Below are 18,915 nucleotides of genomic sequence, written 5' to 3'. Positions count from 1 at the left end.
TCCAAATCTGATCATTGCTTTATTTTACAAAGGAATCCAAAGAGATACATTTACATAAAAAATATGCTCAGTCGATCAATAAACTCAAGCTGCCAAGTACAGTAGATGAAGTTTGGAGAGACAAAGGTTAAAGAATCAGAGTTACTCAGAAATGTTGCTGCTGTTGATAAGGGAATTACAACAAAGTCACTGATCTCTGAACTACAGACATCTATAGCACAGACGTATATGAGCACATTGTGTATTATTAAAAGATAAAGTAAAAAGAAAAGGCAGTATGGCTGCTTTCATGACTGTTTCCTTGATTGATTATGAACAGTTGGTTAAAGGTTTTTGTGTATCCTGTGTTTATATTGCAAACTGTGAGTAAAAAAGGAACATTTACAATGTGATTACTAGTTGGAGTTATAGTCTGTTTGTTGTTTTATTGACAATACAAACCAGAACAATATGGGTAATTAATCAGCCTTGACATCTCAAAACAATTACCCTAGAATTACCCGATGCAGTGTCTTTGTGTTTGCATTTCTGCACACACCATTATTTTGGTGTCTGTAATAGTGACAGTCCTATGTTAGTAATGATTTCTTGCTGTCGTCCTCTGGATCACACCTCTCCCAGCCCTGTCGAATGCGTGTGAGGGTGCGGTCCACACAAGGCAGGAGGAGCAGAAGCTTAAATACCAGCACTGCAGACGGCACGACCAGAGATAGCATGTAGCCTGGCAGCGTGTACCACTTGTACGTGGTAGGACGAAGGAACCTGTCCCAGCCGTACAGGTAGGTGTGAAATGTGCAGAAGAACAATGACAGGTACCCCAGCTTGGACTGGAAGAGATGAAAAACACAAATTTAGACACACACTTTAACAGATACTGATTATGGGCACATTCACAGATCCACATAATCACTCTTGCACTGATAAACACATGACTAATGGCTGTGTAATAGGCTCACTATCCTGGAATGTGATACACTGACCTTTACAGAGACAAGCTTTTGACCTACACGTGCTCACACTCCAACACACTCATCACTTTGTGTGCACGTGTGAACATAGAGATAATACCACTTATGCAGATAGAGAATGTGCAACCACATACACACACATTTGAAAGCAGTCATCACACACACACACACACACACACACACACACACACACACACACACGAACAAAAACCTAAAGACCACGGCCAAGGATAATATATGCCCCCCAAATTACATTTGATGAATAACTTAACATTTAAAGCACTGCTCTAATTTAGGCGGGAGTAAAGGGGAGGGCTGTGGAAGAGGAAAAAAAAGGCTGACATGACCCAGTTACATTTATGAATGAGTTTGTTCCCTGTGGTGAGGCTGATTTAATTTTCAATTGGTCAAAGTGGCAAAAAAAGGTAAACATTAGTATCAGCGTGAATAAAATTACCATTGAAAATGTAAAACATTACTAACACACTTTTCACAGGAAGTTTGCTATCTGGCTCACACACCCTTTTCCCTTTGTGCATAGGTCCTACTCAGTCAGAGCTTCAATCTTTGCTAATTGACGTGTTTTTTTCTTCCCAGGACATTTCCATACATACTGAAAACCAGCACCCTATTCAATATTGGGAGCAAGTGTCTCTGTGTTAAATGAATCATCAATCTACGTGTCATTTGCCGCTTTTCAAGGCCACACTGTAGAGGTGAGCTAATCAGTCGTCCTAAATTCAATTTCACAATGAACTTGTTTGTATTCGTTTTATTAGAAGCTGGCTCGTGAAATATCATATAAAAGAGCTCTAAAATGAGCTGCAGTGTGCTTGTCAGCCTTTCAGTTCCTTTTCTGAGGGCTTCCAGTGCCAAATCAGTTGGCTATAAAAAGGTGTGAAGCCTTGTATGTTTGTTTTTTTGAAGTCATTTTAGGTCTCAAGGGAAAGGATTCAAATTCTATGATATATTCAGCTGAAATGCATTAACTACACAATCTGTTATTTAATTATTCCTGTTATACCACACACAAGCACAAACATAAACATGTGCTCAAGGGCAGAGCTGTTGGACAGATTGCTGAGGACACCACAGGGCCAGCTCCACTGGAAGTTCTGACAAACATTCCACAGCTCAAGTTGTGGCCGCCAGCGAGCAGTAAACAGGATGCAGGGACTTAGATAAATTTAGATAGGCTCCACATCATTCTTCACGGGGAAAGCAGAGCTCTGTATTCTGTGCCCATAATGTGTCACTATGAATCTACTGAAACACTGAAGCTCCCACACTAACACAACCAGATAGCCACATACAGCAATGACTCAGACACACATGCCAGTATCCACCTGTATGAAGTTGAACTCTCTCCAGCTGAGAGCGTTGCTGACAGAGGGGAGGGAGGTTATTCCCAGAAGAAGAAAGAGGCAGAAACCTAGAATCCCCATAGAGTAGTACGAGTCAGCACGCCAGGCTGTGGTGATGTCAAACTCTGACGTTCGGTTCTCCTTTATCTGAAAGGGACAGTAAACAACACAGAGACCAGTTTTGATCCAGTAGAAATGTTTCAATTATCCGGAATCGTCTCAAATTTGATTGCAAACTGAGTTGTGAATTCATCTTTTCTTTAAATGCATGGCTTTCTTACCTGTGAGATGGTGTTTGCAGCAATCTTGAATCTCACATAATATCTGGAGATGAAAATTACAAAACCATTAAGAAAACAATCATAAGAAAAAAAGTCTCATCTCTTCCATATCTAGACTGGATACTGTTACACGTTTAGAAAATGACTGAACATTATTCCACGAATGTTTGAATACTTGATTCTGACCCCATAACAACAGTGATTCATTCTCAACAGCAAGACAGCCTGATTACACACGTCATATCAAACCAATCTGCGTAAACAAGTCCATCTGCCTGTTGACACTGGAGCAAAAATGGTTGTTTCTGTGTCAGGCTGGTACTGGGAGTTTGGGTAATAATGGCAGTTAATCAGCACAGATGTGAGAGCAGCCAGAAGAGCTACTTGGCAACAACCATCTCTGACAGGGGGAAAGTGGCGCAACATCCTGTCCTGTAATCCAGGCAGTTTCAGAAGAGCTGGTGAGGGCATCTCTGGGCAGCTGATGGCTATAAATTAACCGAAACCAATAAGTGAGAGTAGCAACAATTTTAAAAGTTGTGGTATTTGCTTTGTATATGTTTTAAGATGTGTCAATTGCAGAGCCACTGAGTCAGCATAAGTACTTCTACTCACCAAGTCTAACATTACCTTCAGTGTGAATGTTCAGTTTAATGTAGCAAGATAGTGTATTGTGAACAGGTGGCTATGCAAATTAGGGTGAGAACCCTCCACTTTGCATCCAGATTCTAACCAGCTAGATTATACACCACCCTTTACATTATTTAAAAACACTCCAAATTTGATTTGATGGAGGGACTTTGCTGAGGAAGTAGAGAAAGACACAAGCACCCTTAAGAAGTGGTTCAGGGGCGCTGGTGGCCTAGCAGTCTAAGTGTGCCACATACAGAGGCTACAGTCCTCGTCGCAGGGGTCGCCGGTTGGATTCCCGGCTGGTCGACCATTTCCTGCATGTCTCCACCCGCTCTCTACTCCCCACATTTCCTGTCTCTCTTCAGCTGTCCTATACAATACAGGCAAAAAAGGCCAAAAATATAACTTAAAAAAAAAAAGAAGTAGTTTTAAATAAATTGAGTGGTCCCATTTGAAATCACTTAGCAACTTCTGATGGACATACTCTGGTGGGAGGATTAGCTATTAAGATGGGGAAAATAATAGGTCTTTATTGCTAATAATAAATTATATTGATCAACAATCATTATATCTATCAATCTGATGAAGCCATCAGTGTTAGTTTTTTTTTCAAAGTTTCCACTTTTTTTCAGTGTCTTCTTGTTTTCTTCTTCTTGATAAAATGACAAAAATATGATTTTATTATACATTTTTATTTCTATCTAGCAAGTCCAGTTTAAAAGCTGTATGAAATGACTACAGCAATAAACTCAAAACCTTAAAACACTTCTAATGTGAGTAATTTGTTTTTTGTCTGTGATTAGTAATTGAAATGATCTTATTTGTGTGAAGTAGCCACCATAGTATTTTTTTCTTTTAAGGATAATTCTCTGTTCTAAGGTCTTTTTTCAACAGCTCTTATCAAAATCCATTTCTTTCAAGAGCTCAAACTCTTTCACTCCTTTCTCCCTGTGGATTTGAAAGCCATTTCTATGAATTGTCTGCATACAAATGTATTATCTTCTGTTGAGTATAACTGCTGTTATACCTCGTAATCATTCCCCTATTTTTAGCAGTGATAACAGTATACACTCAGTTACCATGTCTATGTGTACACCTGGCCAAACGTGACGCAGTCTGCACAACAGCCCTGAATCCCAAGGGTAAACAATATCTTCTAAATACCCATCAGAGTAAGGCAACTCGAAAAAACAACAAAAAAAACTGATTAAATGTAAAGTGTAAACTAAATATCTTTCCAATGGGAAAATTAAATGCTGTGCATTTGTAAATAACATTTGTTCAAGCTAGCTTTACATGCACAAAACTGACAGCTAACTGGCAAACTCAATTATTTCCACATTTACAGCTTTGATTTGATGCTGTGGACGACATAAACAAAACTTAAAAGAAAATGTCATACACATTTAAGGGGGAGTAAGTGTGTTACAGACCTTATGGGGATGATGAGAGTGTAGAGCACATGTAGAGAAGCAAAGCCAAGTGCTAACAGTCCCAGCTGTTTCCTGCACAGCATCCAGCGATCCAACCAGTCAGGGAAGCGCCTGAAACACACAGAGTTTTCCTTCTGTGATGCAATATGAAGACGATGATGGCAACAGTACACCTCTGTGCAGACACTAAATATCAGTTAGTCGTGTTAATGTCTGACTTGTATTTGGTTCCTCTGTAGAGCTGAAGGATGGCAGCTACGACACCAGGTAGGTAACACAGAGACAGCATGATGAGGGAAACGATTGGAAACACCTGAAGGATGGGGAACAAACACAGAAGATGTTACTATGAGGACGATATACACAAGATCATGGTTTACTTTTTTCTATCAATCACACTTTGAGGCAACAATGAGGAGAAAATGCAGATGCACTAGATGCTGAAACGTCTTTACCTTGTTGGCCAGTGAGACCATGATTCTGAAGGAGATGTTTTTCCCCTGGTCAACATACGCGTAGATGACATCTCTTAAGAGCAGATAGAAAAAGAAGAAGGCAGTGAGGCCGATGGCGATATGCAGTGGCAGCCTCCACTCTGGGAAAAGGCGTAAAGGGAAGTCCTCCAACTCTCTGGCAGCTGACAGAGACCCTCTATCCAGAACGGTAAAGCCCAGTTTGGTAGCAGTCTCTGCTACAGCCTGCTTGGCCTCCGCATTGTTCCCGCACAGGTCCACCTGGATCACAAAAAAGACACAGGGCCTAACTCACTGGTATCTTTCTTAAGATTTAAAAAAAAAATGTTTCAAAGAAAGTCTTGAAAAAATTCAAAGTCTAAGAAAACTGCTGTTTGCACATTGCTTCTTAAATTGATCAGTGTCATGTTCTTGTAAGTTTAAAGCTTGTGTCATTTGTACGTCATTGCCAAAGGGACAAAGCCCACAAAAGAGGATGAAACTGCAGATTCAATGTGCAAACACAGAAATCAAATCACTCTGAAAAAAGGTAAGAAAAAAGACAGGAATTAACAAACAAAAAAAAGCAAAGAAGGTCGGGCTGAAAAGAGAAATCCGAGCTGGACAAGCTCAAGACCTGGAGCTGATACTGAGTGCTAAGACACAGACCTATTGGACCTAGGTTGTCTTCAATCTCACAATTCAGTGAGCACTAAGCAGGATTCCAACAAAAACAGTGTGAAATTGGGTCAGAACATCTCAGACCTAATTTCAGCCATTTTTCAACCAGCTAAAATTTAGTTACAAAATCAAGATATCAAAAAAAAACATTATTGTTTGGTTTACTTGATAAATGAATCATTTTAGGGTTGAAAGAAGGACGGAAATTACAATTGCATTGGTATTTCTTCAAAGTAATTTAACTGCTGAGGTTGAAATCCCGTCTATGCAAGATGCAAGGATGATATTACAGTGCGTTTTATTCTGCATAGAAAACTACAAATAAGGTGTTATGGGCTGTGTGACGTTGACAAGAGGGTTGAGAGACATTTTTAATGGAGCAGTTCTAAACATTAAAACAATTTAAAACTTTCCCCCACAGAAGAAGAAGAAAAAAAGAAATAATGCATGCAATAGTAGGCTACTTCACATTGCACAGCTTTTGACTACAGGGTGTAAAGACCCTGGGTTTCTGCTGACGTAGTGAAATAATATCACAGAACTGACTTGGACGTCTGTATGAGCTTAGTGGTCAACAGCGGTGAGCAGCCACTGGGTAATTGAATCCTTCTGCTCTCTTTTAATTTTATGTTGGTGACTGTGATGCATTGTAAAACAATCATTTCAGCTGCAATATGCAACTTGGAAATTGCCTGATAATCTACTTTATGTATGTGTGATGAATCTTTTAACTGAGGCAGATTTCCAGGTGAAACCTAGTGTTAACATAGATGTTTAATCAAAGTCTTCAAGTAGACGTTGATACATTTTTGAGCAGCTATTCAATGGTGTCCATAGACTTCTTTCAACATTTCTTTTTTTTTCAACAAAAAAAATGCTCCCTGAAAAATAATGCAGGCTTGAGGAGAATCATAATTTGATGCTTAATTTGTGAGAACATGGGTCATTTTTAACTGATGTGTAGAAGCATATTAATATTCTGGTCCAAAGTGTTTAATGTACACCTGCCGAATTGAAGGAAATTTTCATGAGTCTGTTTAGTTCAGTTTTTTCCTTTGTGTTTCATGCCTTGGTTTCTCCTGTGTTTATCATGTATCAGTTATCCTTTGTGTCCCTGTTGTGTTTTGTGATCCATGTCTCTTTTTGTACTTTCTTGTGTTTCTTAGTCTTGTCTTGTGTACTCTGTTTTGTAGTTCTGAATCCCCTGTGTTTCCAGGTTAGTTACTTTCTGCCCTTTTGTGTTTCCCACCTTTTTGATTACCCTGATTAGTTTCACCTGTGTCCTGTGCTGCACACCTGTGTTAATTACTCTGTGTATTTAGTTCCTCAGTTCCCCCTGTTCCTTGTTGGATCATTGTTCGTCTTTCTGGAGTTCAGGTTGTATGTCCTTCTTGTGTTCTCTGTGTTATTTTGGACTTTGGATTTCAGTTCTGTAGACATTTCAGTAGTTTTGTTTGTACCTTTTGTTCTTTTATTATTAAAACCCTTTTATTTTAAATCTGGGTCCTCCTCCTTCAGTTTTTCCCACACCGTGACAGAAATAAGATAACCATTATTTTTTTGCAGGCACAAGTCTTCAAAATGTTATCTTGAGAGTGTATAGAGTTTGTGTCTGCCAAAGAAAACATTTCAGATAAGAAACATAAAGTGGAAGTTATAAGAAGGTTGATAAATGTGGCGCGTAAAGTTTCTAAAGCAGTAAAGGTGACACACAGTGGCGCCGTATAGGGGGAAAAGTTAGGATAATTCTAAGGGCCCATGACTGACAGGGGGGGTGAAAATAATAATAATAATAATAATAATAATAATAATAATAAGAAGAAGAATAAAGCATAATTTATTCAGAATAAGGTAATTTAAAAAACGGTCCCGTTGTCTTCATAAAATGTATATCAGAGATCTCTACTTTATTTGGGGAAATTCATATGAATCCCCCCTGTATTGGCATGAAATGGTATAGCCTAGCCTGAGTCTCGCTAATCAGCTGTGCCGCACAGTCAGACAGAAGTTGCACAGTGCACAGAGTGCGCTAAAGGCAGCTGAAATGTCTGGAGAGACAAAGTCTGGGTCCCAGAAAAGGAGGGAAAGAAAGGAGAGAGAGAAGAAAGGGCGACAGTATGTCAACCAGTTTGTCTCCGGTTGGTATACTCTTTGAGTGGTTAAAATCAACCTGTTTGCTAGTCTAATGTCCACAATGAGATGAACTACGTTATAGCTAATTATACTAAATGGGTTTCCCCGCCCTCCCTACCAGACTCAGCAGGTGAGCAACGTAGCATGTCAATTAGCATTATTGAAGGGGGTCTGTGTGAACCCTTCTTTTTCCTCTCTATCTGTACTATTACAAAAGCCTATAAAAAACAAATCTATAGCTAAGCTACAGCCTATAGTCTGTTTTGGGATGCTGGGGAGGTTGAAGCATTGAGTGATTTAGTCTGTTTTAATGTCACGTCTGGGTCGATTGGATCCTGGAGATGTGGTTACAGCAGTTGCACAGGGTTCTTGTGGCCTTTGGTGATGGGGCCCAATGTGATATTTTTTTCATGGGGCCCAAAATCCCTGGCAGCACCCCTGGTGACATGTGAGGAGTAATGTCCAAATTACTTTTTTCTATTCATGCATTTCTTTTTGTTTGAATGCACATTGATGAAAGGATGGGTAACTCCAGAGGATTGACTGTAAAGTACCTGGGGATCCTGTGGCTTCTTATTAATATTAAAACGAATTTAGAGGAAACTGGCATAAGCAACAATAATGTTCAGTTAACACCTATGTTATGTGAATTACTTTGTTCTGAATACACAGACACCCAACAATACATAAACATATGCCCTCCATAGCACACACACACTCTATCTCTCGCCTGTGTGGGTTTTTTTTCTGTCCTCTGGGATTCTACAAACCAGATTTAAAAAAAAAAATAAAGAAACAGAAAAACCCACATATGCTGCAGCTTTGCAGTACAGAGCGGGAGAGCAAAGCACGTGATGGAAGCTCAGATCTGAGAGAGACTGTGGAGTTAATTGATTCAAGGATACATCAAAGATGGCACTCACAGTAAAGACAAGGCTGACTCCACTGGTTTGGCTTCTTCTACTCAGATTTGGTTTGATCAAAACTTCAAAATGAGTTAATAATATAGTTTGGACTGAAAAGCTTTCCTCTCTGAAAGGGACTATTATTTTTAACTTGTTGGTCAACACCCTACTGTGCAAACACAACGGGGAATGGTAAAAAGCTTGTAGTTCTGCAGTGGAGGAAGAACACAAGCAGGACTTATTCTAAAATAAGATATGTCCCCATTAGGGAAAAATGAAGTCCTCAATAACAGACAAAGAAGAGTGAGTATCTGATATTTTTAACCACATGTGACTGGAAATACACTCACAAGCTGACACATTTCTTACCTGCCTGCTGGCGTCTGAGGGTCCGTTCTGCAAGGCCCAGGCGGACAAAGTGTTAAAAGCTTTCACCACATGAGCTCCAGGGATCAGCCTGCAGAGCAAACGGCCAACTATGTTCAGTGTTACGTTGGTGATTCAAACCACATGATCCCTGAGATCCCTCAACAGTTAAGGTAATTACATTACTGCCAGATTCCGCCCTACCTCTGGAGGTACTCTGCATTGGCCTCTAGGTAGAGATTCTTCTTTATGTTGTTGCTGACATCCACCAGCACCTTCCAATCAATAAAACCAGCAGGTTGGAAAAAAAACTTAGAAATCATGCTAGTTTTTGGATAAAACAAAAGATTCTGACTGCACTAAATTATGTACCTTCCCCTTGAGCTGAGGTGCAAGACTCTCCAGGAAGTCATAGTGTTCTCTGTGAATACAAAGAAACACCAGACTGGATGACTGGGCTGCTGCTGCATGACTCAACACCTGGATGACACAAAAACAAAGTGCTATTATCCTGCATGCATTACGCTTGGTTGCACACTCACTTAAAATTGCCTTAACATGTTTTTGATAGCTCACTAGTCAAGCACATATTGCATTAAACTTAATGCAGCAGACAGAACAAACAGAGCCCCATGTGCAGACAAACATCAGTGACCTGGTGTGACTCAGTCAACTTCCAAAGCCTGATAACAACTTACCTTTTTGCAGCTCTAGCATTGCACTTTGACTTTTGTCCACAGCCTTACTTTAAGTAACTAGAAAATGTACTGTGAAATTAAATAAGTTCATGCCAGAATAGACACCGGGCTGTGTTGTACCTGAGCTCCTATGGGCAGAGGGCCGCAGCTGTGAGGTCTGCGGCTGCCGTACACCACCTTGCTTCCAGACTGGAGCAGACGCTGGCCCAGAGAACGCCCCAAGTCTCCTGTCCCAAAAATGCACAGCAGCTCCTGTTCAGGGGCAGCTGCTGCACCCAGAGGACACAGCGACACGCTCTCTGGCTTCACCTCCTTTGACATGCTGCTCAGTCAATCCGTTGAGAAGTCTGACGCAAACTGTGAAGATATCTCCTGTGGTCAAAACAATCCACCAGGATTTCTGAATAAGCGACAAAGTTATAATGAAATATGACAGACTAATGTGTCCATATTGAAGGCAGATATGAAAAAAATTAATAGTCTTCAAAGTAATAGCTTTCCAAGGTGCTTCTGGAAAAAGAATGTCAGGAAAAGAAGAAGCCCAAGTGTCTGTACTGCTAATCCATCCTCCCAGTCTGACAGATTCTTCAGTCATGTGTGAGTTTTTGTACTGCCCTATCCCCTCCCATGGAGCAGGGTGACATCTGAACGAACTGGGGAAACTCCACATTCAAAGGTAGAAGGCATGTGTGCCTCTGCTGGCAAGGTTGTCGGGAAGTTGCTCTGTTTCCTTTGCGGAAACTCCACGTCTGTCTATGTTGCTTAAGTTTGTCTTGGACCAGCACTTGTGGCAATATTTCAAGCATTAACTAACTTCTGGGAAACAAGCTGGCGATCTGTTACACATAATGCAACACTGGGAAACCTCACTTCACTCAGCCTGCCAAAAATGCTCAGGTTTTTCTGGTTTTACCAAATCACTGCTTGGGCTGAACAAATACAAACATTCATAGAGGAAGGCAGGGAGTGAAAGTTACAGTTTATATGAGCACATGAGGAATGCATATTTTTAAAACCTCAATGAGCCTCTTCTCACTGATTAACTGTAGCTTTTTAATGTCAGCTGCTGAATACAAGCTCATTTTAACAGATTAAGGCATTTAACTGAATGACTTAGATTAAGTGAATGTTAGAAAAAATTAAGAAATTAGACCTGGTTGAGATTCCCTAGCACTTTTGGCAAACACATCTGGACCAGGTCTAAGTCATGGTATGCTAACAAAATATGCTGGAATGCTCCCAACCCCCTCTTCTCTTCCCCTGCATAATATCCATTATATGACCATAAACCTCACACACCCTACCAGGAGCATAATTACTTTGACATGTGTGCAAAACAAATAACTCACATTTTTATTTGCAGCACTTCATTTGCTGTGCACTCTGAGTGAAAGAACCCAATCCTTATAATCAGTCACTGATACTCTGGTCAGCAGAGGCTCTCGTTGATTCATGGGGGCAGGCAAACCCACCAATTACAGGCTAATCTGCACTCCTGTGTTGCCCCTGCAAGTAATTAATGTTCATAGCCTCGTAACCGAAGTTGGCCTCTGAGTGTGGCCCTTGTTATTTTCCCAGAGGTCCAGAATAGCTCCAGTGTTCAGGGTTGAGGTGAACCGCGGGCCTAGTGACCTGTCCTACACTGTAATTACTCCCTCTGCTCTGTTGCTCCACTAACTGGCCTGTGTGTGAGTGAGTGTGTCTGCAGATGTCATATCAATGTAATCTTATTTTAATGGCAAACAAACACAATCTCATTAGACAAAAGATAATGCGGTTCAATGTGTCACTGATCTGCTTTTCAAGCAGTCATTAGGCTGAAATTTTAACAGCAGTTAATCTGTTGTTTGGTAAACTATTACTTACTGACACCATTTTCACACATAAACTCTGGAAAAGCCTCCCAAACAATTTCCAGACATTGTGAGATTAAAATGTTGTATGGCTTCTCACAACTAGAAACTGAGCATGCAGAATACAGGAGGAGGAGTTTCCTGTAAGTGTGACTGTTTCTGGGTTATCATAACAACAAGTTTCAAGCTTGTTTCCCCCAATACAAACTTAAGAGAGGAAAACATTACTGTTAACAGAGGCAAGCAGTTTAGAGGACAAAGCAGAAAAACTCTGCACCCAGCTACTCACTTGGGGTACATGTTGCAGAATTTTACCTGCTCACATATTGGCTCGTCTGGACTACACGCAGACCTCGTCTAAGGAGCATGACATGAAACAGTCAGTTAATTGATCCAGAGATCTACATTCTCACCTTAAACTGAATAAAAAATGGATACCATAGCATATCTCCAAAAGTGAAGCCAAAAATGGCCCTTCACCTACTGACTGAATGCAGTGTAGGTCAGACCCACCACCCCCATGTAAATAGATGGGACATGGGTCAAACATAAAATCCGGTTGTTGCAGCAAAACACACATAGTAGCAAGAGTAGTGCAAGAATAATACCAAAGCTTGATCCGTAAGGCAACTGGACTGGTAGAAATTCTTGAAGACGTTTCACCTCTCCTCCGAAAGGCTTCTTCAGTTCTGATCAGACTGGGGAAGAGCTAGAAAATATTAGCCTCTAACAGCCGTGGGTGTGTCAAGGTAGTCACAAAAGGCTCCTAAGTCGGGTCGTTAGTCTAGTTCCTGGCAGATGTTCTCCTATCACCTGACAGTGACAGTGACAGCAAGAATAATAGTGCACAAATAGAGAATACATTTAAATAAAGTAAAAATACAAATAAAAATAGATAAATAGAATAAGGATTAAAATTAAAAGGTATATAAAAATAGTATGATAAGAAGTAACTGCTATGACAGAAAACATGTTTGAGGAAAATTTATCTGGCATGTATTTCAATTTCTAGTTTGACCCATGTTCCATCTGTTATAATGGAGAAGGCAGATTTCAAGACCCATGGCCAGTCACCAGGGGTAGCTCTAGATGTTTCGGCTTCACTCACTGTTTGATCCATGTTTTCATACAGTCTGTGCTTCAACACAACACAAGTTCTGCTGTGGACTGAGCTGACATGAAGGATTGTTGCTATATCAGTGGTAAGTTAAAAATGTGTTTTGGTCAGCAGAAAAGGTGACATCACGTTTAAATGATGACAGAGCAAGGTGGCAGCGATATTTTGGCCTCCGGAGAAGTTACAGGAGAAGGTTGAGGCACACTGTCCGTAGTATTCACATTCACTTCAAGAGTGCTGTGCATGTGAGAAAGGGGCTTTAGTGTTTCTCCATTGAGTAAAAGGACTCTTATGAGATGAGGGGTCAAGATTGTAAATAATGATCAAATCAAGGGTTTTTGCTTTAATAGATAAGAACAAAAGCAAAAAAGAAAGGATATTCAAAAGAGTGCAAAATGTATTCTAACAGGTGTGATGTTGTTTATGTGCCTGTCTGTAGGGGCTTCATTTTTCTTTTTGGAATATTGAGTGGTCAGTTATAAAGTAACTGGAGTTCCTGGCCGTCTGAAGCTAAACTCAGAGATCAAAGAGTAACAACTCAGGCAGAGCACGACCTCAGAGAGCTGTGGAGCTGCAGTCAAGTACTTGTGGGCAACAAACAATCAAGACTCCAACAGTGTGGGTGGTTTTCTGATGATCAAAACAAAACTGAATGGAAGCAGCAATCACATATCAAATGTCAAGCCTGGAAAAAAGGCACTCTAAAGCAAGGGTGATGATTGGAGCGTCCAGTATTCCCAGGCTGCAGCCATTACCATGATTGGCTTTACACTGTGCAATATCTGATTGTCTAAGCAAAAAGCAGGGTGCATTAGAGCCACAAGTCTATGCTAATGAATTCTGGTGCATGAAATGAGGCACACTGATACAGTAACATCCTGCTTTCTGGATCATTGTATTATAAATGATTGATTTTTGAATGCAATGTGCTGTTTAGTAGGATTGTGTGCTATTTGGCATGCAGCTCTATTGAATCCATAAATGTGACCATGGAAGAATTTAGACCATTTAGAGCTGAAGAAAAAGAAGGAAGACGCACTGTACGTTTTCAACGGTGATGGGGTTATCAGAGCAGATGCTCCCCAGGTAATGGATTACCAGATACATGAATAGCTGTAGCAGTTATTCAGCTGAGAGAATGACAAGAGGAGGGGTAAATTATTGATAATCTGCAGAGGAAGGATTTGTAGCAGAGTGTGATTTGATGTCAAAAAGAAAGAGAAAACTGGTAGGGGGGTGGGGGTTAGAAGCCCTGCCATATAATGGTCCTACGGTCCTGCAGGGGTTTTGCTGGGTAGAGGTTGTTGGATCTGAGGTGTGACCAAGCCAAGGATCAGCTACGCTGCAGGGCAGAAACAGGGGAGTGAGAAACATCCAGGTCTTTGGCAGAGGTTTGGTTTAGTGACTTTTCCCTCTTTTCGCTTCACCTCCTCAACACAACACATCTGATGTTTGTGTTTTCCCTGAAGCACTGAGTGTCCTCATATAAGTGCCCACAGCTACCTTTTTTTTGAGGTTATGTTTTGAGTTTGCAGTGCATGACCTAACACTGCCAGAAAGGCCACATCTAAAAACAGCTTCTCTTAAGGCCAAAATTGAGGGGCCTGGTTGTAAAAAAAACAGCCCAAATCAACTCTCATCATGTGCTCAGAAAACAGCCAAGTTGTCAGAGCCTTTTTTAATGTTGAGCGATTAAATGAGTAACAGAAGAAAATAAAGTCCAGCTGGCTGGTTGGCAGGAGATGATATCCTTGCTGAAACTTATCTTGGCTTTGGACAGAGTCAGGAACAGTGTTGCAAGCTGTGCTTTTCTCGCTCTCTCTTGTACTCCCTCTCTCGTTCACTCTCCCCTGTCTCGTTCTCTCTCTCTCTCTCTCTTGCTCTCTCCCTAGTCTATCATTGTGATCGTAGCAGAGATTTACAGGGAAATCTCCCTACTGACCCCTACTGCACCGGTGCTCAATGAGTGGCCTGTAAAGTTAATGGGTCAGATCCAATCTTTCCTTGTAACACACCTCACTCCACGCACACATACACGCACTACGTCTCATTCTCTCTCACAGGCAACACACATCCTCCTGTCTCTCTTTCTGTCTCGTACCATTCAGAGGAGCATCAGGACATGGTCTCAGCTTTTATAGGGACTCTAATCACAGTGGTTATAAAACCTGACTGAATGGGCGAGCTGTACTTCTGTGTTAACACTGATGTATGCAATATTACAGTGACTCTGAAGAAATGAGGCTCTTGATATTGAATCCACTTGGTGTGCACAGATGTTCCTTCTGTCCCCAAAACTAAGACTGACATAATATTGTTACACAACAGCAGCATAAATATTGACTATTTCTAGTTATTTTTAATGTCTGAATCCACTGGCAAGATGGTGGTGCTAGTTGTAGTTACAAATGTTGGATAAGCTACTGAATATTAGTAATGAGTTAATTACTAGTTACTGCTTTTGACATGTAACTTAATAAATAACTGAGTAACTGCATTATAAACGTAATTCAATATAGATTATCTTAAGTCTTACCTCTCCTTCCTTCAATACTGTCATTGATGTATCCTCCCTCTTGTCTCACTGGCATTTTGCTCATTAGTTCTCTGAAAGCAGCAGACTTAACAGTCGACATGGGATTCATATCTTTAACAGCATACCTTGCAAACAGTCTGTTTGGTCCTTCTTGGCTTACAGATTCTAGGAGTAGCATGTGTCAGCAGATCCAGAGGCTACAGATTCAGAATAACATTTTTGGCACCACAATTGAAAGACCCTTGTTGTTTGTGACACCACATAGTGGTCGCCAAGGACCACATTTCTAGTGTGTAACTTAACCATTTCAGTGACTAACGTAAATATTTTTGGTGTTTCACTGTAACCTAACCCCAGCTAACATGAAACTGCAGCCTGGGATGATTTGTCTAATGTAATGACGATTTGATGTAAAGTAACGAGTAATGATCCCTTTTACATATCTATTATTGTGACGGCATTGTTTAATTTGAAAGGTAGAGTTGTTTTGGTTTATTTTGTAAGTTTTCCAAGTCTTTCTTGAGTCTTGTTGTATTCCTTGTGTGTATCTAGTCTTTCGGGTGTCCTGTTTTTGTTTCTCCCTGTGTTTCTGGTTTAGTTTTACTTCCTGAGTTTTCCCTCCATTCTGATTATGTACTGACCCATAGGAAAATAAATTTAGAGAGGAGATCTCAAAAGTGTTTCATTTCTGTCTCCTAGACAACAATGAGATCTGTTTGAAAGCAAAATGAGACTATAGCTGATGTCTCCTGTTTCTCATTCTTGCCTCCAGAAAAAAGTTACAAAAAGTCTCAGCTTAGTCTACCTTTCAGTTCAAAAGGAGATCTGGTCAGAATCTGAAATGATTCTCAGGTATTTCTCAGGTGTTGTGACTCCTTTTGATCTCAGGTGGAGAAATCAGGGAGCTCTCTCAATCTCACCTCATCCATTTGTTTTTGTCAGACTCAGTTTTTGTGTCTCAAGTTGAGCTCAGATGGAGCAAAGAAAGAGCCTGAGCTCATCTTTTCATCAACATTTATAGTGCCCTGCAAAATTAAGATTTCAATGCAATTTGAACTACTTCAAGATTAGCTATTTAGCTGTGAAAGGATCTCTTCTTTGACTTCACAGTCTGGACCTTCCTTTACAAGTCTGTTTGGAACAAAACAACTTCACAAAGATTTAGTGGATTTGAGAGAAATTGCAAAAGATAGAGATTTCATCCCAGGTATGACAGATGATTTATTTAAAATATGGGCCGCAAAAGGGCTGACCAGATTTAGCCAGATTATTATAATTAAAGGGGTGGATTCATTTGGGCGCTGGTGGCCTAGAGGTCTAAGCGCTCCACATACAGAGGCTACAGTCCTCACTACTCCCCACATTTCCTGTCTCTCTTCAGGTGTCCTGTCAAATAAAGGCAAAAAGGCCAAAAATATGTCTTAAAAAAGAGAAGAAAATTAGCCATTAATGAGATCTCTCATTTAAGTCTCAAATAAGACTCATGTCATGGTCTCAACTATTTCTCCTAGTGAATTTTAGGAGAAACTAATGAGAAATTAATGAGAACAATTTGAAACTTGAATGAGGCTGAAGTGAGAATCTCAATTTTGTCTCCAGAGACTTAGAAGAGAAAGCCTTGAGCAGTAAAATTTTCCTCTGGGGAGTGTTTCCACCTGTGTCTCGTTTGTCTCACCTGTGTGATTACACCTGTGAGTATTCAGTCGGTGTTTCCTCCCTCCTGTGTCTGTTCATTGTGAGATGTTACGTCTACGACAAGTGTAACCATGATTCCTGTGTTCCCTGTGTTCCCTGTGTTCTTCTGTTCCCTGGATTTAGTTTAAGTAGGTATTGTTTTATCTCTTGGTTTTGGTTTTTGTTTATTTAATCTTCTTTATTTTGCATCTTGGGTCCTCCTCCTCGTTTTTCCTAACCGTGACAAAAAAAAAGCCTTTTTTACATTTTCCATGGCAAAGATTTCCACTGAATCATACATTTGTATGTTAACTTAAAGCATAATGAGAAAATAATAATCATGATAATGAAATTAATTATGTTCTGGACAAAATATGCAATAACAAGTATACTGCTTTGTCTACAGAGCGCTCTAATATTATCGTTTTTTTTAAAGCATAAAAAAACAGAATTATTTTTTCTTTTAACAAACACTTTGTCAGGTTGTCACATGTCCACTGGCATAGAGAACATTAATTTATGTTCTTGAATTTGAACGTTTTCTTTCTCACTGTTTTCCTGTCTTATACTCCAAGGCTGGTAGCTGCAGACAATATATGGAGGAGCAAATTTTACTGGAGAGTATGAATTTCAATTCAGATTTTAGAGAAATGATCATGAATCCCAAAACACCATGTGCTGTTTTGTTTTCTCCAGATTTTTTTTAAGCTTCGGCTTGATTCTCAAAAATGGGTTGTTTGTTTATGTACTTTATATAAGAGTGACCAAATTCTTGGTAAAGCCTTCTTTCTACTAAATGGGTAACATTTGGGTTATTGTTATTATAGAACAGCAAACACTTCTTGTAAGAGCTAAATTAAGGGTTTCTCCAAGAATATCCAAATATAATTTTATGTCAACAATGGGGGACCACAGCAGCTAAAGGTTAAGCTGCTATCTACAGTAGGTCAGGTGTGTGACCATGGTTTTTGAGCAATTAAGTGTGCATCACGTCATGATTAATGACTTTATTCACATGGATGCACCGAAGGATTCGATAAGTAAACTGGTTCGACTGCAATCACGTGGTGCTGCTGATCAATAACATCCACAAAAAGAGTCTCTGTTAACGTTAATGACAAACTAGGGCAAAGTGTGTCTGCAGTGTCACCACAGGGGACTCCAGGTGACTCCCAGTCCAAATATCTCAGTGGCTCATTACTAAACACTTCTCTTTGAGTTAGGGCTTGAAGTTGTGTCTTCAGGTAATCAGAATCTATCATCAGTCACAACATTACTACATCATTTGAAAAAATAGAGAAAATAAACCCAAATCATGTCATAGGGCAACAATATCCAACATGTGTTTGCAAATGTTCAGTCAAAGCTTCTAAGTAAAATCAAATTTGCAGCTGTTTTTGCAGGACTATATATTTTGTTTTACCAGGTAAGCTACTGGTCAAACCCATGGCCCTGAGTAACCACACATGGCGTTGACCAATCATTTGGCTTCCATTACACACTGGCATTTCCTCCATAGTTTCTTTTGCAACTTGTACTACATGACCAGTGAAGCTGTCAGGAAATTGCCAAGCCACACAAGTGCCAGGTCCCTATGGCTGCATCATCATGTTTGCAGTTTGTGATCAATCGGCTGCCTTCAAGAAAGATGTTCCTCTGCTGGCAGGGTGGTGGATGTAGCCACTAAGGCAGTTGTACTTGAGGCTTACAGCAGAGTGGGCAGGAATCTCCATTTGGCAGCCCATGACTCAAGCCTCCTAACCTGTTTTTATCCCCTGCCTGCGAAAATGAAATTACAGCAGTTAATTTTTTCCTGCTCTT

At 40.2% G+C, this 18,915-nt stretch overlaps 1 protein-coding gene across 1 annotated transcript; it reads right to left on the bottom strand.

Annotated features, from left to right (window-relative positions):
- On the bottom strand, window positions 1-10,551 carry LOC117823575 (metalloreductase STEAP4-like). Its single transcript, XM_034698807.1, has 10 exons — window positions 10,035-10,551; window positions 9,589-9,696; window positions 9,421-9,491; window positions 9,220-9,307; window positions 5,135-5,413; window positions 4,898-4,992; window positions 4,680-4,790; window positions 2,614-2,656; window positions 2,315-2,479; window positions 1-827 (listed from the first exon to the last, which is right to left on the bottom strand). The coding sequence occupies exons 1-10, from the start codon at window positions 10,233-10,235 to the stop codon at window positions 570-572; spliced, it is 1,419 nt and encodes a 472-aa protein (XP_034554698.1). The 5' UTR covers window positions 10,236-10,551; the 3' UTR covers window positions 1-569.
- Window positions 10,552-18,915: the final 8,364 nt, after the last annotated feature.

This window comes from Notolabrus celidotus, chromosome 12, assembly GCF_009762535.1.
Source record: "Notolabrus celidotus isolate fNotCel1 chromosome 12, fNotCel1.pri, whole genome shotgun sequence".
Taxonomy (NCBI): domain Eukaryota; kingdom Metazoa; phylum Chordata; class Actinopteri; order Labriformes; family Labridae; genus Notolabrus; species Notolabrus celidotus.
Note: the sequence above shows the minus strand (reverse complement) of the source record. Positions and strands in the feature narration are given on the sequence as shown.